This window comes from Rhinatrema bivittatum, chromosome 7 (genome assembly GCF_901001135.1).
Source record: "Rhinatrema bivittatum chromosome 7, aRhiBiv1.1, whole genome shotgun sequence".
In the NCBI taxonomy this organism is placed as follows: Eukaryota; Metazoa; Chordata; class Amphibia; order Gymnophiona; family Rhinatrematidae; genus Rhinatrema; species Rhinatrema bivittatum.
In genome coordinates, this window is record NC_042621.1 from 265,796,586 (window position 1) to 265,820,028 (window position 23,443).

Genomic DNA, 23,443 nt, shown 5'->3' on the forward strand with positions numbered 1-23,443 from the left:
GTTCCTGTGCAGGCGCTGGCTTCTGAGTCTTCTTAGTTCATACCAGAGCTAATCTCGCCAGGGAGAGGGGTGGGTAAGCCATGACTCATTCAACATGCTATCTATGGAAAACACAGTTTATAGTAAACAAGCAGGATGGTAGTCCTCACATGTGGGTGACGTCACTGGACGGAGTCCTATCACGGAAAACTTTTCTGTCAAAGTTTCTAGAACTTTTGACTGGCACACTGAGCATGCCATAATCCCTATAGCCACAGGGGTCTCCCTTCAGTCTCTTTTTTTCCCGCGCTGCAATTTGCCTTGCAGTTAGGAGCTCTGTGAGAATTTTCTCACTACTTTTCCTCATGGAAAAACTTGGAAGTTTTCTTCACAAAAAGTTCCCTCATAGGGGGTCTCCCATTGCGATATCGTTTTCCTCGATGTTTGGTGAGTAAATTCCACCGTTTTTCGGCCTGTTCTGGCTACCTTACCCTCTGTTTCTGCTGGCCAATGACCATTTTCGTGGCCCTTTTTTGTAACATGGCTACGGGCTTTAGAAAATGCCCGGAGTGTCCACGTACGATGTCAATTACAGACCCACATGATGTCTGTGTGTTGTGCTTCGGCTCAACACACGATGTTCATCGATGCCCAAGCTGTGGACAGATGGACTGAATCAAATCACGGTGAACCTAGAAGATGTGGTAGACCTGATTGACAAACTGAAGAGTAGTAAATCACCTGGACCGGATGATATACACCCCAGAGTTCTGAAGGAACTAAAAAATGAAATTTCAGACCACCTGAGCCCCCTTCTGAGCCCCCTTTCGCAATGTGCTACTTGTCATATCCCTACGACCTTGACTTCCCTCTCTTGAAATGCTCCCTCCTTTAAAGATTTAATACTTCTGCAATCTGCCATGCATTTTTCCTTATTTTTTTCCTTGCCCCTCCATGCATTCACCACACGATTAAGTTCTGTAAATTTTGTACTAGTCGCTGCGCTCTCTAAAGTACTTCCAATAATATCTCTATAAATATGTTTCCTTTAATTAATCATTGTTACTAACCATTTAATGCTAGTTTATTTAGTTAACTCCCCCCCGTTTGCATTATCATTTATTATTCGCCGGACAGGCCCTCCCACCGCGACCTGACGTATGCACGGCGAAGGGCACACAGCTGATCTCACGCGACGCGATCGATCAACAATTTAAAAACAGGCGTGCTCCCAGGCGCCGCGCGCCGAAGGAGCGCAACAAAGGGGCCTGCCCCTTTGTGCGCCCCTTCATGCAGCCCCTTGGAACAGCAAAAGACAACAAAGAAGATCAGCACAAACTTTCCATTACAACCCATCTCTTAAACCTTGCTCCTTTTAATACAACCACCACAACAACAACAAAATCCCGAATAACTCCAAGAATAACGTGCCAAAATCAGTAAGCATCTCTATTAACTTTAGTAATACCTCTAATTTCTTTACTAACCTTCTCCTAATTCTCATAAATCACCACTCAGACTTCTCCAGCATTCAACGAAACACTACTAACAACCATTAAATCAATCACAACACTCATATAAAAAATCTCAAACACGCCTACATACACACAAACACACACCAAAAAACTAACTTCCCCTTATACTCATACAGACTTCACCAACACTATTCCATATATATCCAACTCCACTCAAAACCACTCCAACACTCACCTAAACAAACACTGAACTCCCAAAATAATATTATCCACTCCAACACTCATCCAAATTCTTTACATCATGCACATTTTTGCTATCCCAATCATCCACACCCAACGAAGAAACCTCATAAAAAACCTTAATACTCCCAAACTCCAACAAAAAAGAATTATACCAATCATAACATCACCAATGAACCAACTACTAGGACTTTCACTTCTATCCTTAACCTTACTTAATGCACAATCTCTCCCAAAAAAATCTCATCTCCTTAATGATTATTTAATAGAAACAAATCCAGACTGCTGCGCTATTACAGAATCCTGGCTAAAACCTGAAGACCCGGCACTAATTAACCAACTCCCCATAAACATTTACGACATATTCTCTATTCCCAGACATAAAAAAAAAAAGAGGTGGAGGTCTACTACTAGCAGCAAAAAAAGAACTAGGTCTAACCATTCAACTAACAAACTCTTCAACCTCCCTAGAATTAGCAATATTCAAATCTAAACACCTTCAAATATGCCTGATATATGCACCCCCAGGAAAACTAGAATCAGACCCATCCTCTTTAATTGAACTAATAGCCAAACACATCAACTCAGACACTCCCGCTGTAATAATGGGAGATTTCAACCTCCATGTAGACAAAACCCCTCAATCCTCCAGCTGTAAAACTTTTCTTAACACACTCAAATTTATGGGTTTCAAACAAATCATTAATGACCCGACACATAAGGCAGGTCACACTCTAGATTTAATTTTCATTAATGAAAACCTTATCTCGACTTCATCTACGAACTGCTCTCCAATCCCTTGGTCGGACCACCGATTGATCTCTACAACATTAAAATTCATCCAACCTATCAACCAACTAACACAAAAAACCTCAATACAATATAGGAAATTGTGCAATGCAGAAACTCTCAGCCAACATCTTTCCACAGCACTATTCAAATTAAACCTCTCAGATGCTAATTCTGCTACTACATCATGGAACGAAATAACCAAAAATGTTGCAGACCAAACCTGCCCACTAACCACAAAAACAATCCAATCTAACACGAATAACAGGAAACCATGGTACACCCCTCAACTAAGAACACTAAAACAAGAACTTAGAAAAAAAGAACATGCATGGCGTAAAAGTCCATCACCATCTAACCTGGAAACCCACAAAGCTTTCATGCACCGCTACCGGATTTCCATCCTACAAACAAAAAGAAATTTTTTCTCACAGAAAATTCACCACTTCATATTTGACCCTAGAGCATTATTCACCATCGTCTCATCTCTCACCAAACCCCCCCCTACTACCATCTCAGACGATCAAGCAGCTACCAAAGCTTCAGAACTAGCAAACTACTTCAAGAAAAAAATCTCCGACCTGATCAATCCACTAAAAGCTAAGAATACTCCTATTCCTCCACCAAACCACACCACCTATACTCCACAGAACTCAAGCCTGGAATCCTTTGATTTGACATCATCATTAGAGATTGAATCAGTACTAAAAAAAATAAAACCGGCCTCTCATCCTTCAGATTCAATTCCCCCTAACTTACTCATCTCCATATCGGAAACCAAAGCCAAACCAATCTCTGATTTGATTAATTGCTCACTAATACAAGGAGTAGTTCCAGTCTCTCTAAAACTCGCTATTCTAAAACCACTGTTGAAAAAACCAAACCTATCCCCAGACGACCCAGCCAATTATCGCCCAATTGCTAAACTCCCCTTCATCTCTAAAATTCTAGAAAAAATAGTTAATAAACAACTCTCAGAATACTTGGAAGACAACAATATTCTAGCACATTCACAGTTCGGCTTTCGAAAATCACGAAACACCGAAGCACTATTAATCTCTTTAACAGACACCATCCTCTGGAACCTTAATAAAAAACAACCAGGATTACTCATCCTCCTTGATCTATCAGCCGCGTTCGACACGGTAAACCACGCAATTCTCATGGACAGACTAACCGACATCGGAATCAAAGGCACAGTCTTTAATTGGTTCAAATCTTTCTTGCACAACAGATTCTACAAAGTCAAAATCAACAATTATGAATCACACCCAGTCTGCGCATCTCTAGGAGTTCCCCAAGGCTCTTCACTATCCCCCACCCTTTTCAACATTTATCTTCTTCCACTCTGCCAGCTCCTCTCTAAGCTAAAACTAATATACTACATATATGCAGATGATGTGCAAATTTTCATACCAATTACAGTTTCTCTACAAAATACCCTAGAATTCTGGAACAAATGCCTCCAATCCATCAACAACCTGCTAATGAGCCTTAACCTAATTCTCAATACCAACAAGACGGAAATACTTTTGATAACACAAGACGATAAACCTACGATATCCAACTATAACAACAATCAACCATCCTTTTCAGCTCAAGTCTGAAACCTTGGAGTCATCCTAGACAAACAATTAAATCTAAAAAAATTCATTAATAATACCACAAAAGAAGGGTTCTTTAAACTACAAATACTAAAACGAATCAGACCGCTCCTCTGTTTCCAAGACTATCGTACAGTTCTTCAGGCAATTATCTTCTCAAAAATCGACTACTGTAATTCTCTTCTACTCGGCCTCCCAACTAATACCATTAAACCCTTACAAATGCTCCAAAATGCATCAGCAAGAATTCTATCGAAGACCAAAAAAAGAGAACATATTACACCTTTATTGAAAAATCTACACTGGCTCCCAATTAAATATAGAATCACTTACAAAGTGTTAACTATCATACACAAATCCATACACAACCTCATTCCTCTGGACATCAATATACCTTTTCAACTGCAATTACCATCAAGACCGGTAAGAAAAGCATATAGAAACTCTCTCTTCGCTCCACCAATCAAATCATCTCTAAACAAAAGAGCTTTATCCAAAGCAGGCCCCGCAGAATGGAACTCCATACCATCAGAACTAAGGCAAGAACAATGCCCGAACACTTTCAAAAAGAGACTAAAAACCTGGCTATTCATATATATAGAAACATAGAAATGACGGCAGAAGAAGACCAAATGGCCCATCTAGTCTGCCCAGCAAGCTTCACACATATTTTCTCTCATACTTATCTGTTTCTCTTAGCTCTTGGTTCTATTTCCCTTCCACCCCCACCTTTAATGTAGAGAGCAGTGATGGAGCTGCATCCAAGTGAAATATCTAGCTTGATTCGTTAGGGGTAGTAGCCGCCGCAATAAGCAAGCTGCACCCATGCTTATTTGTTTTACCCAGACTATGTTATTAGCCCTTATTGGTTGTTTTTCTTCTCCCCTGCCGTTGAAGCAGGGAGCTATGCTGGATATGTGTGACGTATAAGTCTTCTCCCATGCCGTTGAAGCAGAGAGCCATGCTGGATGTGCATCGAAAGTGAAGTATCAGGCACATTTGGTTTGGGGTAGTAACCGCCGTAACAAGCCAGCTACTCCCCGCTTTGTGAGTGCGAACCCTCTTTTCTTCTCCCCTGCCGTTGAAGCAGAGAGCTCTGCTGGATGTGTGAAGTATCAGTTTTTCTTCTCCCCTGCCGTTGAATCAGAGAACTTTGCTGTATATGCATTGAAAGTGAAGTATCAGGCTTATTTGATTTGGGGTAGTAACCGCCGTAACAAGCCAGCTACTCCCCTCTTTGTGAGTGTGAATCCTTTTTTCCACATTTCCTCTTGCTGTTGAAGCTTAGAGCGATGTTGGAGTCACCGTAAGCCTGTGTATGTTTATTTAATAAGGGTATTGACTCCAGGCAGTAGCCATCATTCTGGCGAGTCACCCACTCTTCATTGGCAGCCTCTTGACTTTATGGATCCACAGTGTTTATCCCACGCCCCTTTGAAGTCCTTCACAGTTCTGGTCTTCACCACATCCTCCGGAAGGGCATTCCAGGCATCCACCACCCTCTCCGTGAAGAAATACTTCCTGACATTGGTTCTGAATCTTCCTCCCTGGAGCTTCAAATCGTGACCCCTGGTTCTGCTGATTTTTTTCCTTCGGAAAAGGTTTGTTGTTGTCTTTTGATCATTAACACCTTTCAAGTATCTGAAAGTCTGTATCATATCACCTCTGCTCCTCCTTTCCTCCAGGGTGTACATATTTAGATTCTTCAATCTCTCCTCGTACGTCATCCGATGAAGATCCTCCACCTTCCTGGTCGCCCTTCTCTGTACCGCCTCCATCTTGTCTTTGTCTTTTTGAAGGTACGGTCTCCAGAACTGAACACAGTACTCCAGGTGAGGCCTCACCAAGGACCTGTACAAGGGAATAATCACTTCCCTTTTCTTACTCGATATTCCTCTCTCTATGCAGCCCAGCATTCTTCTGGCTTTAGCTATCGCCTTGTCGCATTGTTTCGCCGACTTCAGATCATTAGACACCATCACCCCAAGGTCCCTCTCCTGCTCCGTGCACATCAGCCTTTCCCCCCCCATCGAATACAGTTCATTCGGATTTCCACTCCCCATATGCATGACTTTGCACTTCTTGGCATTGAATCTCAGCTGCAATATCTTTGACCACTCTTCCAGTTTCCTTAGATCCCGTCTCATTCTCTCCACTCCTTCCGGCGTGTCCACTCTGTTGCAGATCTTAGTGTCATCCGCAAAAAGACAAACCTTACCTTCTATCCTGTCCGCAATGTCGCTCACAAAGATATTGAACAGGACCGGTCCCAACACCGATCCTTGCGGTACACCACTTAAAACTGCTCTCTCTTCAGAGAAGGTTCCATTTACCATCACACGTTGTCTTCTGTCCGTCAACCAATTTGCAATCCAGGTCACCACCTCGGCACTCACTCCCAAGCTTCTCGTTTTATTCACCAGTCTCCTGTGCGGAACCGTATCAAAAGCTTTGCTGAAATCCAAGTATATGATATCGAGTGCTCTTCCTCTATCCAATTCCTTGGTTACCCAGTCAAAAAAGTCAATCAGATTTGTCTGACAGGATCTTCCTCTGGTGAATCCATGCTGCCTCTGGTCCATCAATTCTCCGGACTGTAGATAGTTCACTATTCTCTCTTTCAACAGTGACTCCATTACTTTTCCCACCACTGAAGTGAGGCTAACTGGTCTGTAGTTACCAGCCTCCTCTCTGTTCCCATTCTTGTGAAGAGGGACCACCACCGCTCTTCTCCAATCTCTCGGCACCACTCCCGTTTCTAGGGATCTATTGAACAGGTCGCACAGCGGTCCCGCCAGCACATCTCTGAGCTCCCTCAGTATCCTTGGATGAATCCCATCAGGCCCCATGGCTTTGTCCACTTTCAGATTCTTTAGCTCTTCCCATACATTATCTACTGTAAATGGATTTTCCTCTGTTCCGCTTCCCTCCAGTTTCTTGTTGTGTAGAGATGGTCCTTCTCCAGGGTCTTCTTTAGTGAACACAGAGCTGAAGTATTCGTTTAATATTTCTGCCATTTCTTCGTCTCCCTCCACACATTGATCATTTCCACCTTTCAATTTCACTATACCACTTTGGACTTTTCTCTTTTCGCTGATGTATCTGAAAAATGTTTTGTCACCATATTTTATCTCCTTGGCAATCCTCTCTTCTGCTTGACTTTTTGCCAACTTGATTAATTTCTTAGTCTCCCTCAGTTGAATCAGATCATCGACCAAGCATTTGATTAAAATCTAAACAAGTATTTGTTTCCTCATTTCAACATACATCAGATTTTTTCCCCTCTTATCCTAGTTCACTCCCCTGTTGTAATGTAGTTGCATTCGTATATGCTTATTATTGTTTTAATGTAAACCGAAATGATATGTAACTTTGCTACATGAATTGCGGTATATAAAAATGTTAAATAAATGAATTACTCTGTTTTTCGCTTTCTCTTAGCATTGTTATGAAACATTGTTGACTGTCATTCTCCTAAGTTGAACATTAATTGTAAAGCACTGCTGCTAATCTCTGTTTTTCTAGCGTTGATGCGAAACATTGTTAACTGTAAACCGACATGATGTTACTAAACGAATGTCGGTATATAAAAAACTTCAAATAAATAAATAAAGATTAGCAAAAATTTGTAACCTACCATTAAAATCATCCATTGTACCTGAAGACTGGAGGATGGCTAATGTAACCCCAATATTTAAAAAGGGCTCCAGGGGCGATCCGGGAAACTACAGACTGGTTAGCCTGACTTCAGTGCCAGGAAAAATAGTGGAAAGTGTTCTAAACATCAAAATCTCAGAACATATAGAAAGACATGGTTTAATGGAACAAAGTCAGCATGGCTTTACCCAAGGCAAGTCTTGCCTCACAAATCTGCTTCACTTTTTTTGAAGGAGTTGATAAACATGTGGATAGAGGTGAACCGGTAGATATAGTATACTTGGATTTTCAGAAGGCGTTTGACAAAGTTCCTCATGAGAGACTTGTAGGAAAAGTAAAAAGTCATGGGATAGGTGGCGATGTCCTTTCATGGATTGCAAACTGGCTAAAAGACAGGAAACAGAGAGTAAGATTAAATGGACAATTTTCTCAGTGGAAGGGAGTGGGCAGTGGAGTGCCTCAGGGATCTGTATTGGGACCCTTACTTTTTTTTTTTCCAATTTATATTTTATTAGTATTTCAAAAGAGAAACATACAAAATAAAGGTAAACGTAATGAATATGGACATGAACAGCATGAAAGAGTAACCAAACGTAGTAGATACAGCAATGTACATGTACGTGTCATCGATAGTTCCCAAATTATCCCTCTACACCCCCCTCCCCCCTCCTCCATGAGTCCTTCCAAAAACAGCGAAAACCAGAGAAAATAATGAGATAGGGTTGTAAGATGAAGTAGTAAATCAAAAGCCCGTAAGGAGTCACCGTTAGTCCTGGATGAATAATGTATCCCGTTTAGCTCTTTTGGATGCCCATGGCAATCATCATTGTGGGAAAAAAATTATGTTCTAGCTTGTCTTGCTTCCCATTGCAGATAAGGAGACCACACGACTCGGAACTTGGATGAAGAATTATGTAATTCCGCTGTTATGGCTGCCATTTTGCAATAATAATGTACCTTTTGTTGTACCATTGCTAGTGATGGTGTCTTGTCTTGTTTCCAAAAAATCGCAATAGTGAGCCGTGTGGCAATAAAGACTTGTTGGTAAAAAGTTTTGTGTGTCGTCTCCAAGGGTTTATGTGGCAGGTGAAGCAGCATAAAGCCCGGGTCTAGAAGGCCCTGCAGTTCTAATATGTGCTCCGTCCAATTCGCCACTTGCTGCCAGAGAGGATAGATTTTATCACAGAGCCACCACATGTGTAGGAAGGTACCTAAGTGGCTACAGCCTCTCCAGCATCTATCACTGACATCTGTATATCTCAGGTGCAGGGTACTTGGTGTGAGGTACCACCGTGTTATAAGCTTATAACAATTCTCCTGCATGGTGGCAGACACGGAACAGCTGCGAGCTGAGGTATAAATTTGTATCCAGTTTTCAGTACTAATGGTATGTCCCAAGTCTTGTTCCCATTTCAGCATATGACTATAAGGTTGCGGTTCTAATCCCAACAGTAAATCATATAGTTTAGATATCATACCTCTCTTTCTGTCAGCATCCTCACATAAGTGTTCAAACATAGTTTTACCCAATGCTAATGATTTAGAAATGGAAGGCGTCCTCAAAAAGTGAATAATCTGACTTCCCGCTAGAAAATCCTTCCATGGAAGTGTAATCTATCCAGGACATAAGAGAGCCCCCGTAAAATAAATGTTCCACCCTGAGGATACCTTTCTGTCTCCAACCATGGAATGATCTATTGTCTCGTCCCGCTGGGAAAAGAGTATTATAATAAAGAGGAGTAGAATAAAAGTAAGTTCTAGCTCCTACAAGGTGTACTTTCCATTTAGTCCAAATTTTGAGAGTGGTATCTAAAGCCATGGTCAATGTCCGTATAGGAGGCCAAGTGTCACGCGGTTGCCAGAAGATTGCCCTGAGAGGACACCCTCCTAACAAAAATTCTTCAAATTGCACCCACTGTTTCACATACAATGATCTATGTATATCAATGATGGCAGTGAGTTGTACCGCTGCATAATATTTTTCTAAGTTTGGCATTCCTAACCCCCCTCTGAGCTTGGGTTGTTGCAGTACCCGTTTAGTTACCCTAGGTGGTCGCCTCCGCCAAATGAAATCAAACAGGATTTTTTGCCAGGATTTTAACAAAGCACTGCTGTTATAAATGGGTAATGTATTAAACAGGTACAACAATCTGGGCAAGAGGTTCATTTTTACAACAGCTACTTGACCTAGCCAAGAGAAATCTTCTCTGTCCCATTTTTGTATATCACTTTTCATTTTGTCTACCAGGGGTATATAGTTAAGAGTAAATAGCTGTTTTACGTCAGGCCCAATATGCACTCCTAGATATTTAAGAGATTTGTGCGCCACCTTGAATGGATAATTCTTCTTTATCATTTGAATTATGGATGGATCCGCAGATACATTCAGCAATTCAGTTTTATCTAGGTTAATTTTGAAGCCAGACACATTGCTAAAAGCCCTTATTTCAGCCGTGACTTCATGTAAGGATTGAAGAGGATTAGTGAGAGTCATAAGGATGTCGTCTGGGAATAGGGACAATTTGAGGTTAAGGGAGCCAAGCGTAGCACCCTCGATCCCCTCTGTTGTCCGAACTCGAGTAGTAAATGGCTCTAAAAAGAGGGCAAATAAAAGGGGTGACAGTGGACATCCCTGTCTCGTTCCTCGCTGTACAGGAAAAGGGTCCCCATATCCCCATTTACTTTTATCCTAGCCACTGGGTTATGGTAGAGGCATTTAATCCAATTAAGGAATCGAGATCCAAAACGCATTTTGTCTAAAGTGGCAAATAAGAAATCCCAGTGCACAAGATCGAAGGCTTTTTCGGCGTCCACAGCAAGGAGAACCAAGGGGATCTGTTTAGTTTTAGCCCACCATATAATATCAGTAACTTTTCGTACATTGTCAGCTGCTGTACGCTGGGGTATAAAACCAACCTGATCTTTGTGTACCAACTGAGCTAGAATTACATTTAAGCGATTAGCTAAAACTTTAGCAAACAGCTTAAGATCAATATTTAAAAGGGAAATGGGACGATAGGATCCACACTGAGTGGGGTCTCTTCCTGGTTTTGCAATGACTGTGATGCTGGCAACATTGGAGTGAATGGGTAAGTGTTCATTTTCCATTAAACTGTTGAAAAAATCTACTAGGGGTTCAGTAAGTTGCACTTGACATTGTTTATAATAATCCCCTGTGAATCCATCAAGACCTGGAGATTTTCCGCTTTTTAAGTCCTTTATTGCGGTCTGCACTTCCAGCATCGTGATCGGTGCATCCAGAAAATGTTGTTGTGCTTCCGTCAAGGTTGGTAGCGTGATTGGTGAGAGGTAGCGATGTATAGCTTCCAGGGATATATTAGTATCCTTGCTATAGAGGGTGGCGTAAAATTGTGTGAAGCATTTTCTGATGTCACGGCTGTTAGTTTGGATAGTTCCTTGTTTATCCTTGATTTTAGTGATGTTGTTAAGTAGCATGCGTTGTTTTAGCTTTCTGGCCAAAATCCGGCCCGCTTTATTATTGCCCTCTAAATACTGTTGTTTAGTTCTGTCAAGGGCATAAGCAATTTGGGTGGAGTCAATAATGTTTAGTTCTGAGCGAGCTGTCCGAATCTGCTGTAATATTGATGGAGCTTGATTCCTGGCACGTTGGTGCGTTAGAGAGTTAATTAAATGAAGCAGTTCAGTTCGTCGCTTTTCTCGTGTCTTCTTCAGTGCTGCAGAAAGTGCAATGAGACGTCCGCGGATAACCAATTTTGAACATTCCCAGATGGAGCCAGTTGCTGGTACTGATCCCTTGTTAATGTTGAAATAATCACGGAGAGCATCTTGGATAACATGGAGATTGTCTCTAGATTTCAAAAGATCCTCCCTGAGGCGCCAGTAGTGAAGACCTGGGTCAGAATCAGTGATGATCAGTGTAGCCGACACCAGTGCGTGGTCAGACCATGTGATGGTGGCTATGTCCACATCAATCACTGAATTTTGTAGACTTTTGTCAATGAGTAAGTAATCAAGTCTGGAATAAATATTGTGAGGATTAGAGTAAAAAGTGTATGTCCTCTCACTGGGGTGACGTTGTCTCCATATATCCACCAGACTCCAGCTATTCATCAGATGAGAAAGTTCAGAAGAGACTGTCCATCCCCCTGTTGTTCGGTAGCTGGAGGTATCCATCCTCGGGTTCCGTACTAGGTTGTGATCTCCCCCCCCAGATAATATTGCCTTCAGCAAATGTTGTTAATGCCTCATTCACGGATTGTAGAAAGGCCTTCTGGCCGACATTGGGTGCGTAGATATTAACGATAGTAAGTAATGTCTTATCAAACTGTAGTTTTAACAGCTGAAATCGACCCATAGGGTCAGCAAGGTGATCTTTATAGGTAAATGTTACTTTTTGAGCTATTAAGATGCCAACCCCTGCATACTTGGAGTTTTTGGTGATGGCTGCGAGAAATGCGGATGGAAAATTTCTGAATTGTAAGAGATGTTCATGATGTTTACGAACGTGGGTTTCTTGGATTAGGGCAATATCCACATGTTGAAGTAATAAATCTTTAAGTAGGGACTGACGCTTTGTATGTGTATTAAGTCCCTTAACATTAAGGGACCAGATCTTTAAAGCCATATCACATCCATAAAGATGCTAAATAAGCGTCTCCTGTTAGGATTGAACGATGAACAAACCCCGCTCAGAGTCCTCGGGACTTTCCTTTGGAACCCATTAATGGAGTGAAAATCCCCCCTCCCTACCCTTCCCCAAAACATGTGTATCCTCCTTTTGGATACCTCCCATCTCAGGGGTCTTTGTCACCAACGGGAAAGCCGCTATCCCTGCGGCATATTCTAGCCAAAATAAATCACAGATCACAGCCTCGTATCGTAAAGCTGAAACCTTTTAACTTATTAAAAGCGTGAATGCACCCAGTAGTTGTTTTTAGCTATCGCTTGGTGTCCACTCCCATTAGCGATCGGGGAGCACTTGAGATGGTCTGGGTGAGCCTTTCTGGCGTTCTAAACGCTTGGCATTACCTGCTCGCTGCCATCTGGGAGTGTCAGGCACCCTGCCAGATTTTAGCTGGGGGTTTAGGGCTACTTTTGGTTGAGGCAAGTTAGCCTTACAGAATGCGTCATTCGCCTCCTCCCTATCTCTGACCCGGTATGTGACTCCGTTAACCATGAATGAGAGTCCGAAAGGAAATGTCCACCTATAGCGTATGTTATTTTCCTGAAGTATGGAGGTGATAGGACGTAGGTCAAAGCGTTTACGCAGGGTTGAGGCAGCCAGGTCATTAAAGATGTATAGCTTATGGCTTTCCCAGAGCCGCTCCCGCTGTTTCTGAGAAGTATTATAAATAAAAGTTTTTTCTTGAAATGTCTGAAGACAGGTCAAGATGTCTCTGGGTCGTTCAGAAATACGTGGGCCTTGTACCCTGTGGGCTTGTTAAATATGAAAGGCCACGGTTCCCGAGGGTGGGCTTTCACCCGCCTTATCAGCATGGAGAAGAATTGCATTAAATATTTTTGTGACAACGTCTGTGCAGTCAGCATATTCGGGAAGTTCAGGGACACCCCGAATGCGGATGTTATTACGACGGAATCTATTTTCTAGATCCTCTACTTTTTTGTTCAAAAGTTTAATAGCAGCTTGTGACTGACTCGTGTCACCCGCTATTTTGTGCAGTACCTCCTCGTGGTATTCAATTCTAATATCAAGATCATCAACGCGATGCCCTACGGCCGCCAGGTCTTTTCTTACCTTGGAGATAGAGAGCATGAGATCCTGTTTGTGTTGTTTGAGATCCTTCCTTAAATCGATAAACCATTCTCGCAGCTCCGCGCGTGTGGTAAGTTCTGCCAGTGAAGCTGGCGCGGCGTGATCGAGATCATGCTCCGGGGTTTCGGTCGCGGCCTGCTCCTCCGCACTACGCTCAAGGTTCTCATGCGGTTTAATATAGGAGAATTGTGCCAGGTCCGGATTTTTTCATTTAGATGTCATCTCTGCTGTTTGTCACACAATCAGATGGTATGTGCAGCATTGTTTCCGGCGAAAAGAGTGCGATTCGGGCTGTTTAGGTGAGATGCCGCAGGGAGCATTCACTTCAGCCAGCCATTCCTGTTGGTGCCGTCAGCGCGCCCCCCCGGGACCCTTACTTTTTAATATATTTATAAATGATCTGGAAAGAAATACGAGTGAGATAATCAAATTTGCAGATGATACAAAATTGTTCAGAGTAGTTAAATCACAAGCAGATTGTGATAAATTGCAGGAAGACCTTGTAAGACTAGAAAATTGGGCATCAAAAAGGCAGATTAAATTTAATGTGGACAAGTGCAAGGTGATGCATTTAGGGAAAAATAACCCATGCTATAGTTACACAATGTTAGGTTCCATATTAGGTGCTACAACCCAAGAAATAGATCTAGGCGTCATAGTGGATAACACATTGAAATCATCGGTTCAGTGTGCTGCAGCAGTCAAAGAAGCAAACAGAATGTTGGGAATTATTAGAAAGGGAATGGTGAATAAAACAGAAAATGTCATAATGCCTCTGTATCGCTCCATGGTGAGACTGCACCTTGAATACTGTGTACACTTCTGGTCTCCGCATCTCAAAAAAGATATAATTGCGATGGAGAAGATACAGAGAAGGGCTACCAAAATAAGGGGAATGGAACAGCTCCCCTATGAGGAAAGACTAAAGAGGTTAGGACTTTTCAGCTTGGAGAAGAGATGGCTGAGGGGGGATATGATAGAGATGTTTAAAATCATGAGAGGTCTAGAATGGGTAGATGTGAATTGGTTATTACTCTTTCGGATAATAGAAAGACTAGGGGGCACTCCATGAAGTTAGCATGGGGCACATTTAAAACTAATCGGAGAAAGTTCTTTTTTACTCAACGCACAATTAAACTCTGGAATTTGTTGCCAGAGGATGTGGTTAGTGCAGCTAGTATAGCTGTATTTTAAAAAAGGATTGGATAAGTTCTTGGAGGAGAAGTCCATTACCTGCTATTAAGTTCACTTAGAGAATAGCCACTGCCATTAGCAATGGTAACATGGAATAGACTTAGTTTTTGGGTACTTGCCAGGTTCTTATGGCCTGGATTGGCCACTGTTGGAAACAGGATGCTGGGCTTGATGGACCCTTGGTCTGATTCAGTATGGCATTTTCTTATGTTCTTATGCACTGCAGACCATAGGAAATCCATCCAATTCTTTGTTTCTTTTGATTAAAAACAAACCAGGAGTTGCAGTGGGCAAACAAACTCTCTCCAATTGGCTAGCAGACTATATTGAATTCTGCTATGAGAAAGCAGGCCTTCCTCTCCAGGGACGAGTGAAGGCGCACTCAGTGAGAGCCATGGCAACCTAAGTAGCACACTATATCGTTCAGTACCGGTTGCTCAGATCTGTAAAGCTGCAACATGGCGCTCTCTTCACACATTTGCAGCACATTACTGCCTGGACAAGGAATTCCTTATCCATTTGCTGTGATTTTCAGGCTGCCTCATTTTTCCCAACAGTACACCAGTTTATTGTGCCTGTTGCACAAGTTGTATGCTGTTGGTCCAAGTTAAATATGAGTCAGCATGTAGCTTGCTGATCACCCACATGTGAGGACTACCATCCTGCTTGTCTGGGAGAAAGTAGAGTTGCTTACCTATAACAGGTGTTCTCTCAGGAGAGCAGGATGTAGTCCTCACGAAACCCACCCGCCACTCCGCAGAGTTGGGTCCGAAAGGTTTAATTATTTCATTTTACGCTCGGACCTTTTACTACAGAGACTGAAGGGAGACCCCTGTGGCTGCAGGGATTATGGCATGCTGGGCATGCTCAGTGTGCCAGTCAAAAGGTCTAGAAACTTTGTCAGAAAAGTTCTCTGTGATAGGGCTCTGTCCAGTAACATCACCCACATGTGAGGATTACATCCTGCTGTCCTGGGAGAACACCTGTTTACAGGTAAGCAACTCTGCTTTTTCCATTGATTAAGCAGTCTGAATTAGCTGATATATGTGGCGAGTAATGGCTGTAATGGTCTGTTTACTTAGTAAGCAACCTGGCCCTCACTATGGAGAGTGGACTATTGCAAGATCAGACTTTGCAAAACTGTTTGTCCAAATTTAATGTCAGTTTTTGAGATGTTATCAAGACAGTAGTATGATGTAAAGGTATGAGCGGAAGATCAAGTTGCAGTTTTGCAGATCTCTTCAATAGGTACTTCTTGAAGGTGCATAACAGAAGCAGCCATGGTTCTCATTTGATGAGCTTTCACAGAGTTTGTAGTCCTACCCAGTTAGACAAGGTGTGCTTGACAACAGCTACTCCTATTTAGTTGGGATTGTATGAGATGAACAGTTGGGAGGTTTTCTGATGTGGCTGAGTTTGTTTCTTATAATAAGCTAAGGTCCTTTTGTACTGCAGAATATGCAGGGCTTTTTTGCCCTCATGCATTTGGGGCCTAGGAAAGAAGGAAGGAATATGGATGGAATGATATGTAAAGCTGAGGCAACCTTTTTGAGAAACTTTGGGTATGGAGAATCACCCTGCTGTAGAAGAACTGCATATACATAGGATGGTGGATGAGAGCTTGGAGTTCGTTGACTGTACTAGCTGAAGTCACTGCAATGACAAATACCTTCAATTTCAAGTATGTTAGAGAAACTGACTACAGTGGTTCAAAAGCAAGCTTCATTAGTTGGGAAAGGACTATATTCAGGGTCCCACGGAACAGGTGGTTTTTGTACCGGGGGTTTGCATGCCATAAGTCTTTTAAAGAAGCAAGATATCAATGGATAAGTAGAAATCTGTTTACTGTCCAGCGGTTCTCAACCAGTGTGTCGCCAAGCACCGGCTGGTGTGTCGCGTGCTCCCGGTCTCTCCTGCTGCTCTTTCTTCCCTGCTGCCGTTGCCACCGGGCTATCAGCACGTTCAAGCCCAGTGGGAACGACAGCAGTGCAAAAAGAAGCTGTGGCACCCGTGGCTGGCCTTTTCTTCTTCCCACGCCTGCATCCCCCCCGGACCCGGAACAGGAAGTGATACGCGGCGTGGGAAGAAGAAAGAGCTGTGCCACGTGATAAAGTAGCAGCGGCCGCTGCAGCATCGGCCCCCGAGCAATTGAAGCAGCCGGTAATCGAGAAAGGAGACAGCAACATGAGCCTCCCGCGGTTGATGGAATTCTTCCTTCTTGGCCTGCGGGGGCTGGAGGAGGAGGCTGCTGCAGCTACCATTTGTGCTCGGGGCATGGGGGGAGAGAGAGGAAGTGAGTGAGAGAAAGAGAGAGAAGCAGCCAGCCAGCGTGTGAGAGAATGTGTGTGTGATTGAGAGCCTGTGTGTAAGTGAGAGAATGTATTTGATCGAGAGCATGTGTGTGATTGAGAGAAACTGGTCAGAGAGATGATGTATGTGTATATGTGAGAGACAATGAAAGTGACTGCTCAAGGAGATGACTGATGTGTATGTGAGAGTGTGAGACAGTCAGGGATGTGACTGATGTGTGTGTGTGTGTGAGAGAGAAAAAGCATGGAAGTGAGAAATCTGGGTATGTGAGAAAGCATGGGAGTAAGAAGCCTGGTGTTGTGCGGGTGTATGTGAAAGAAAGCATGGGAGTGAGAAGCCTGATTATGTGAGAGAGAGCATGGGAGTGGGAAGCCTGTGTGTGTGTGCATGTATGAGAGAGAGACTGGTTGGTAAGGTGACGGTGTGACTGGTGTGTATGTGAATGTGAGAGAGAGAGAATGTGATTCAGGGAATGAGAAGCCTGTGCATGTGGAGAGCGAGCATGGAAATGAGAGAGAGACTGGTGTGTGTGTGTAACAGAGAGAAAGTGATTATGGGAATGAGAAGCCTGTGCATGTGAAGAGAGTGAGCATGGGAGTGAGAACCTGGGTGTGTGTGAGACACAGCATGGGAGGGAGAAGCCTGTATATGTAAGAACATGGAAATGGGAAGCCTGTGTGTGTGTGTGTGTGTGTGTGTATGCATGAGAGAGATCAGGTGACTGGTGTGTGTGTTTGTGTATGTGTGTGAGAGAAAGAAAGTGATTATGGGAATGAGAAGCCTGTGCATGTGGAGAGAACAAGCATGGGAGTGAGAGACTGGTGAGTGTGTGTGAGAAAGAGAAAGTGATTATGAGAGTGAGAAGCCCATATATGTAAGTGGAACACGGGAGTGGGAAGCCTGTGTGTGTGTATGGCATGAGAGAAACTGTTCAGGAAGGTGACTGGTGTGTTTGTCAAAGACTGTTTGGGAGATGATTGGTGTGTGAGAGACAGAAACAGGTCATGGGGGCATGACTGATATGGTGTGTGTGTGAGAGACATGGGCCCTAAGGAAGAGGACCATGAGTATAGAGCTTAGCCACTACTGCTGCTTCTGGTGTGTGCTACAGCCTGCATGGAAGAGGAGTAGGAGAGTTGCTGGAGGGGGTAAGTAAAGGTGGCTTTTTAAGTTTATTTTTCTTGATTGACTGCCATTTTAATTATTTAATATTATGTGATGTGTCTGCTTTTTTTGAAAAATTTTATTGGTGTTTGGAGAATTTTAATAGTTTTTATGAGTTTTTGATTGTTGGATGTTATTCTGTTCATAGTTGTGAAACATTTATTCTGCTTATTAGTATAGTTTTACAATTATTTCTGTGTGGGGATCTATAGCTGCTTGCTAGTTCTGTTTTCCTAATAAGAGGTGTATTGGTTTTTAGGACCTGATTTAATATTTATAGTGTTGCCTTTTCATAGATAGGGTTGCTCCTGTTTGAGTGTGTTCCATAATACAGGTGTAACTTGTGCGGATTCGTTTATGTGCATTACTACAGATCCTGGGAGTATGTTAGGTAGGTTCTGTGTCTGTTACCGAGATGAGATATTTTACTAGCATGTAAGAGTTTTATCAGTCTTATTTGTTGTGTTTTCTCAAGAGGATATGCATTGGTGGTAAACTGGTGTGTCTTCTGGCCTGGCATAGGTAGTGGAACATCCTCTTCCAAGTCCAGGATGGGCTCCTTCATGAGGGCAAGGTGGCCTGTTAAAAATGAGTGGTAGTGTAGAGGTCATTGGGTCTGTAGTCTTCAGGTGAAGTCCCTCTGCCACTAGTCTAGGCATGGTAAATGCCCTGGTTATTGACAGTGGCAGGGGCAACCTGACCCCCCTCTCCTGTTCTTCAATGTGCTGTGTGCCTCTGGCATTGGTGGAAATTGCAGTGGACAAGTTGATGCACTGTGCATTGCTGATACTGTTGGCGCCAATGAAGGCCACATCAACAGTGTGCTGCGTTCGTGCCTGTTCTCGCCCTTGCTCCACCCTCTCTACCTTTGTGGCGACTCCCTTCGGGTCTGACTGACAGTTGCTGCCGCGGCTTCTCCTCGCCTCTTTGCCCTGGAATCCCCGGGCTGGCCTGATGCTGCAGATCCGCCATGTTCTTGATGACATAAGGGCGCGCGCGCTCCAGACTTTGTACCAGCAAGGGTGCGAACCTCGGGGGCGTCCCCCCGTAGTGACGTCATCCGCTTCCAACTTAAAAGATCTTTGCTTGCAACTATGAATCGAGTTAGCAAGGGGCATTCTTTCTCCTCTGCCTCTACAAACTCTGCCTCTACAAACTTTCCTAGGGGTACCCACTCCTCGGGGGCCCCGCTCTCTCTCTTCTTGATTTCAGATTGCTAAGACGGGATCCGGTACTCACTTCTCGAGGGCCTATGTTTCTGAATGCTCAGAAGACTCCTTACTGCCTGGAAGTGATCGCAGACATGAACACTGTGAGTTCTATTACAGATAGGAACCGGTACTTGCTCTATGAGGGCCCATGTTCCTAAACCCCTTTACAGACTCTCTTCTATCTCAGAAGCTATCACACACCTATATCTTGAATTACTATTACAGATTGGAGATAGGCCCTCGTGGAGCGAGTACCAGTTCCTATGTTCCTAAATCCCTCCAAGACTCTCTTCTATTCCAGAAGCCATCTCATACACAGCTATTGTGAGTTCTTATTTCAGACTGCCTATAGGAACCAGTACTCGCCTATGGCTCCTGTTCCTGAATATACTGAAGACTCTCTGTTGCTTAAGAGGCCATTACAGATATCTACAATTGTGAGTGTATCATCTACTACTGGTTATGTATGCAGCATACCCTGTCTACTCACTACCTATAGTCTCTCTCTACAGCTCAGCAACCCAGAGATCGCAATTCCAGTATCTGAGGGACTTCAGCCCTGCTGGGCACATCAGCTCACTACTGCCACCTCTGGTGGTTCAACTTCCAGTCTAATAAAGAACTATCTGTGCTTGTCTCAATACTCCAGCCTAGCCAGTGGTTCCTCTCAGGATCTCCACCTGGGTGCGCTGTCATCTGCCATCGGCCCAAGGATTCACCATTTCTACTAAGTGTTTATTCCTTACACTACCAGAGCGGTATCATACCGACTGCCACTCTGTGGGAGCCAAACCACATCAGATCGCTAACTCTGCCTACGGAGTATTACATATCGCTAGCTTCTCTCCTTGGGGAAACAGCATTCTACAGAAGACTAACTCCGCCTCCCTGGCGGTCACATCACTAACAGATTGCTACCCCTCTCTTCTCGAGGAGTGATCTACAACAGATTGCTAACGCCTCCCCTCTGAAGGAGCTAAGCCATACGTATTGCTAACTCCGCCCTCCTGGCGGGGTTATCCATAACAGATGCTAGCTCCTCTGTCTACAGGAGTATCCAGTAGCCAGATCGATACCAGATTGCTAACTCCTCCCCTCTGGGGGAGCAGATCAATAACACAGTGCTATAGCTGATGCATTGCACTTATAATGCTTATGTTTTTTAGATGCAGGCTGTGATTGATGCCGCTTTGCCATTTAGGGTGCCTGGTGAAACTCGACTCCACGGCTTCAGCCTGAACAGATAGGGGAATTTTTGAAGAGTTTCTGCTCAACTCCTTACTCAGTAAGACAAACAAGGCTGCACCATGGAACGAGGACCTACTGTGGCTCTGGAGACATTTACACAGTTCCTTGATTCAAAACACCCTGGATCTCTGCGCGTGTAGGGACATCTGTCCGCAGGCCTAGCAGCTCTTTTGGTTGTGATCCGGCCTGAGGCATCTAACACAATTCATAGACATCTTTGAAGGACATCATCTTCCCACAGATACAACTCTTAAAACTGCTCACTATAGTTGATTTCTTCTTCTGCCCGGACAGGGTAGAAGAGATGGGCACATTTTGTCGTTAAGGTTTTTTTTTGTTTAATAGCATTGACAATTACTGTTGTGGGGCTGCAGAGGCAGTGAGGCAACTTAAAGAAGAAATTAAAGTAAAAATATATTAAATGAGGTTTTAGGATTTTTATAGAAAAAATATAGGAGAGAGTGATCATGTCTGTGCTATGACCGTACAAAAAATGACCAAGGAGCAGGGCCAGAGAGAGCAGGAATTAGGCCCGTGCCAGCTATGGAAAGTAGTAGGCCTCTATGTAAGGCCTGATGTGATACTTAATAAGAGAAATCGTTTTCTAAATTTCTCAAATAATTTTTATTTATTTAAGAAGGCTTTATGAGCTTTTTTGTTAGCAAATTCTTCAATTACAATTGAAATTTTTATTTATACATGTTAGAAATAGATATATTTAGCTTTTTTTTTTACATTTTGCCCAACAAAAGTAGGCCCCTTGAACATTGTAGGCCCTAGCCGAATGGCCATGCTGGCACCTCCTCTCTCCTGGAGTGCCAAGGAGACTCACAAGGCACATGCTCAGTAGAACTCAAAGCTCTACTAGCTTGGAGAGAAGTCCATTCAGTGCCACCAAATTATGTCACTCACATCTAATGGCTAATTCAGTCTGCTTATCGATGGAAAAAATGAGGTTACATAGTACTACCAGTCCTATTTAACTGCATTCTATGTAGTAGTATGATCACAATAGAATAAGAGTTAACATTTATCTTCATTTTATTTATTATTTATTTTATTTAAGAGCTTTTTTATACCAAAGTATAGCTAGCTGCCTTCACTCCGGTTTATAGTGCAGGATCAGCAGATCCTTAGAAAAGTGTATATAGGGAACTAAAATCATGCATCTTTAGAGAGATTTTTGCATTTATTAATGTTTGAAAAAGGCTCAGCAAGTTAATAGTTTGTATAATTGAAAGATGATTAGAAATTGTAAAATAGTGCTGACACCAATATGTTTTTATTTCATACAGGTAACAGATAACATCAGCCAGAACACAATCTTAGAATATGTTATGATCAACAGCATATTTGAAGCTATTTTACAGGTAGGAAATATTTGGAATCTTTTTTCCTCAAAAGTATTTACTGCAGTAGTTTGCAAACCTATCTTCATGACTCCACAGCCAGTTGAATGTTCAGGATAAACACAATCAGGCTTTCAGAACACGCACACCCCCCCCTCTCCTGGGCACGTGATACACAGTGCAAATGAGGGGTTGCGCTAAAAGGAGGAGCTAGGGACGATTTTGCATCCCTAGCGCCTCCTTGGTCCAGGAGAGGTGGCTGTCACGGGTTTGGAAAACGGATGCTCAATTTTAGGAGCGTCCGTTTTTTCCTAACCTGTGGCTGTGCACCAGTTAGGAAAACTGACGCTCCTAAAATTGAGCGTTCGTTTCCTAACTTGACCCGCCAGCACTTTGTTTTTTTTTAATTGTTTTTTTGATCTTTATTTTTTTTTTACCTTTTGGTTCCTTTGAATTAATATCGCACCCAACACACACTTTTTAATGCAACAAATTTAAATGCCAGCCCTGGAGCTGGCATTGTCAATCTACGAGTCAAGGACTCAGGAGAAATTAAAAAATGACTGTCCTCTGTGGTTCCTCCTAATAGTATCGTTACGATATTTAAAGCTACTGCTTGCAATGTTTAAGAATAAAAGTATAATGTAATGGCTTGATTGAAAAAAAAAAAAATCTGGATGCACAATAGACACGCTCCAGGACAATTTCGTCCTTTGCTATTGTGCTTGTACATTGGGCGAAATCGACCTGATCCAGGATAAAACGGATGCTCATATTGAGCTCCCGTTGCAATTGTGGGCGCCCAATGCATTTGAGTGCTAGGGACCCACAAATCTTCCCTAACATGTCCTTTTTAACACAGCAGCTCATTTAAATATTGCATCAGGTGCCCAGGAGATGTGCCTGTGCGCACGTTAAGAAAACAGGCACGCAATACGAGTGCCCGTTTTAATGTGCGTCTTATTGCATCGGCCTGCAAGTCTTCGCAACTTGCATTTAGAGTCTCCAGCTTTCAACTTAACACTGTATTCCGGGCCACAGTGGAGTGAGAGGGGTGGGGTGGCTGCCACTCTGACGCCATGTTAAAAATGGCTGAGTGATATTTCGCTCACCAGCCTCTAATTATCATAGTGCCAACCGACATTTGGTCTCTACTACGTGACTGCGTTAAGTGTTGTGTTTATTTGTCCTTGTTATTACTGTTCGTTATTCAGTTGTTCTAATAATTTGATGTCTAAGAGTTCTTTGTGATTTACATCGCTTTGAGAGATTTATTATGATCTGTAAGGCAATTTATAAATGTTCCTAAATAAATATATTTCTAACAGGTAGTTAGAAATTCTAAGCATTTCTGGTTCCCCATGCTGTTGAACTCGCGTGCCAAGTCAGCATCCCAGAGCTGGTTGATCCTGCCTTCAAACAAATGGCGATCCTACTGATATTTGCTTTTAGACTCCCTAGCCATGCT

At 43.0% G+C, this 23,443-nt stretch overlaps 1 protein-coding gene across 5 annotated transcripts in view; it reads left to right on the top strand.

Annotated features, from left to right (window-relative positions):
* ARMH3 (armadillo like helical domain containing 3) overlaps positions 1-23,443 on the top strand; it is a 791,613-nt gene that overhangs the window by 81,198 nt on the left and 686,972 nt on the right. For all 5 annotated transcript variants that reach the window (XM_029610203.1, XM_029610204.1, XM_029610205.1 and 2 more), the window contains exon 7: positions 21,922-21,996. In XM_029610203.1, coding sequence (XP_029466063.1) covers positions 21,922-21,996 — 75 coding nt within the window. The remainder of the gene's footprint in view (positions 1-21,921; positions 21,997-23,443) is intronic.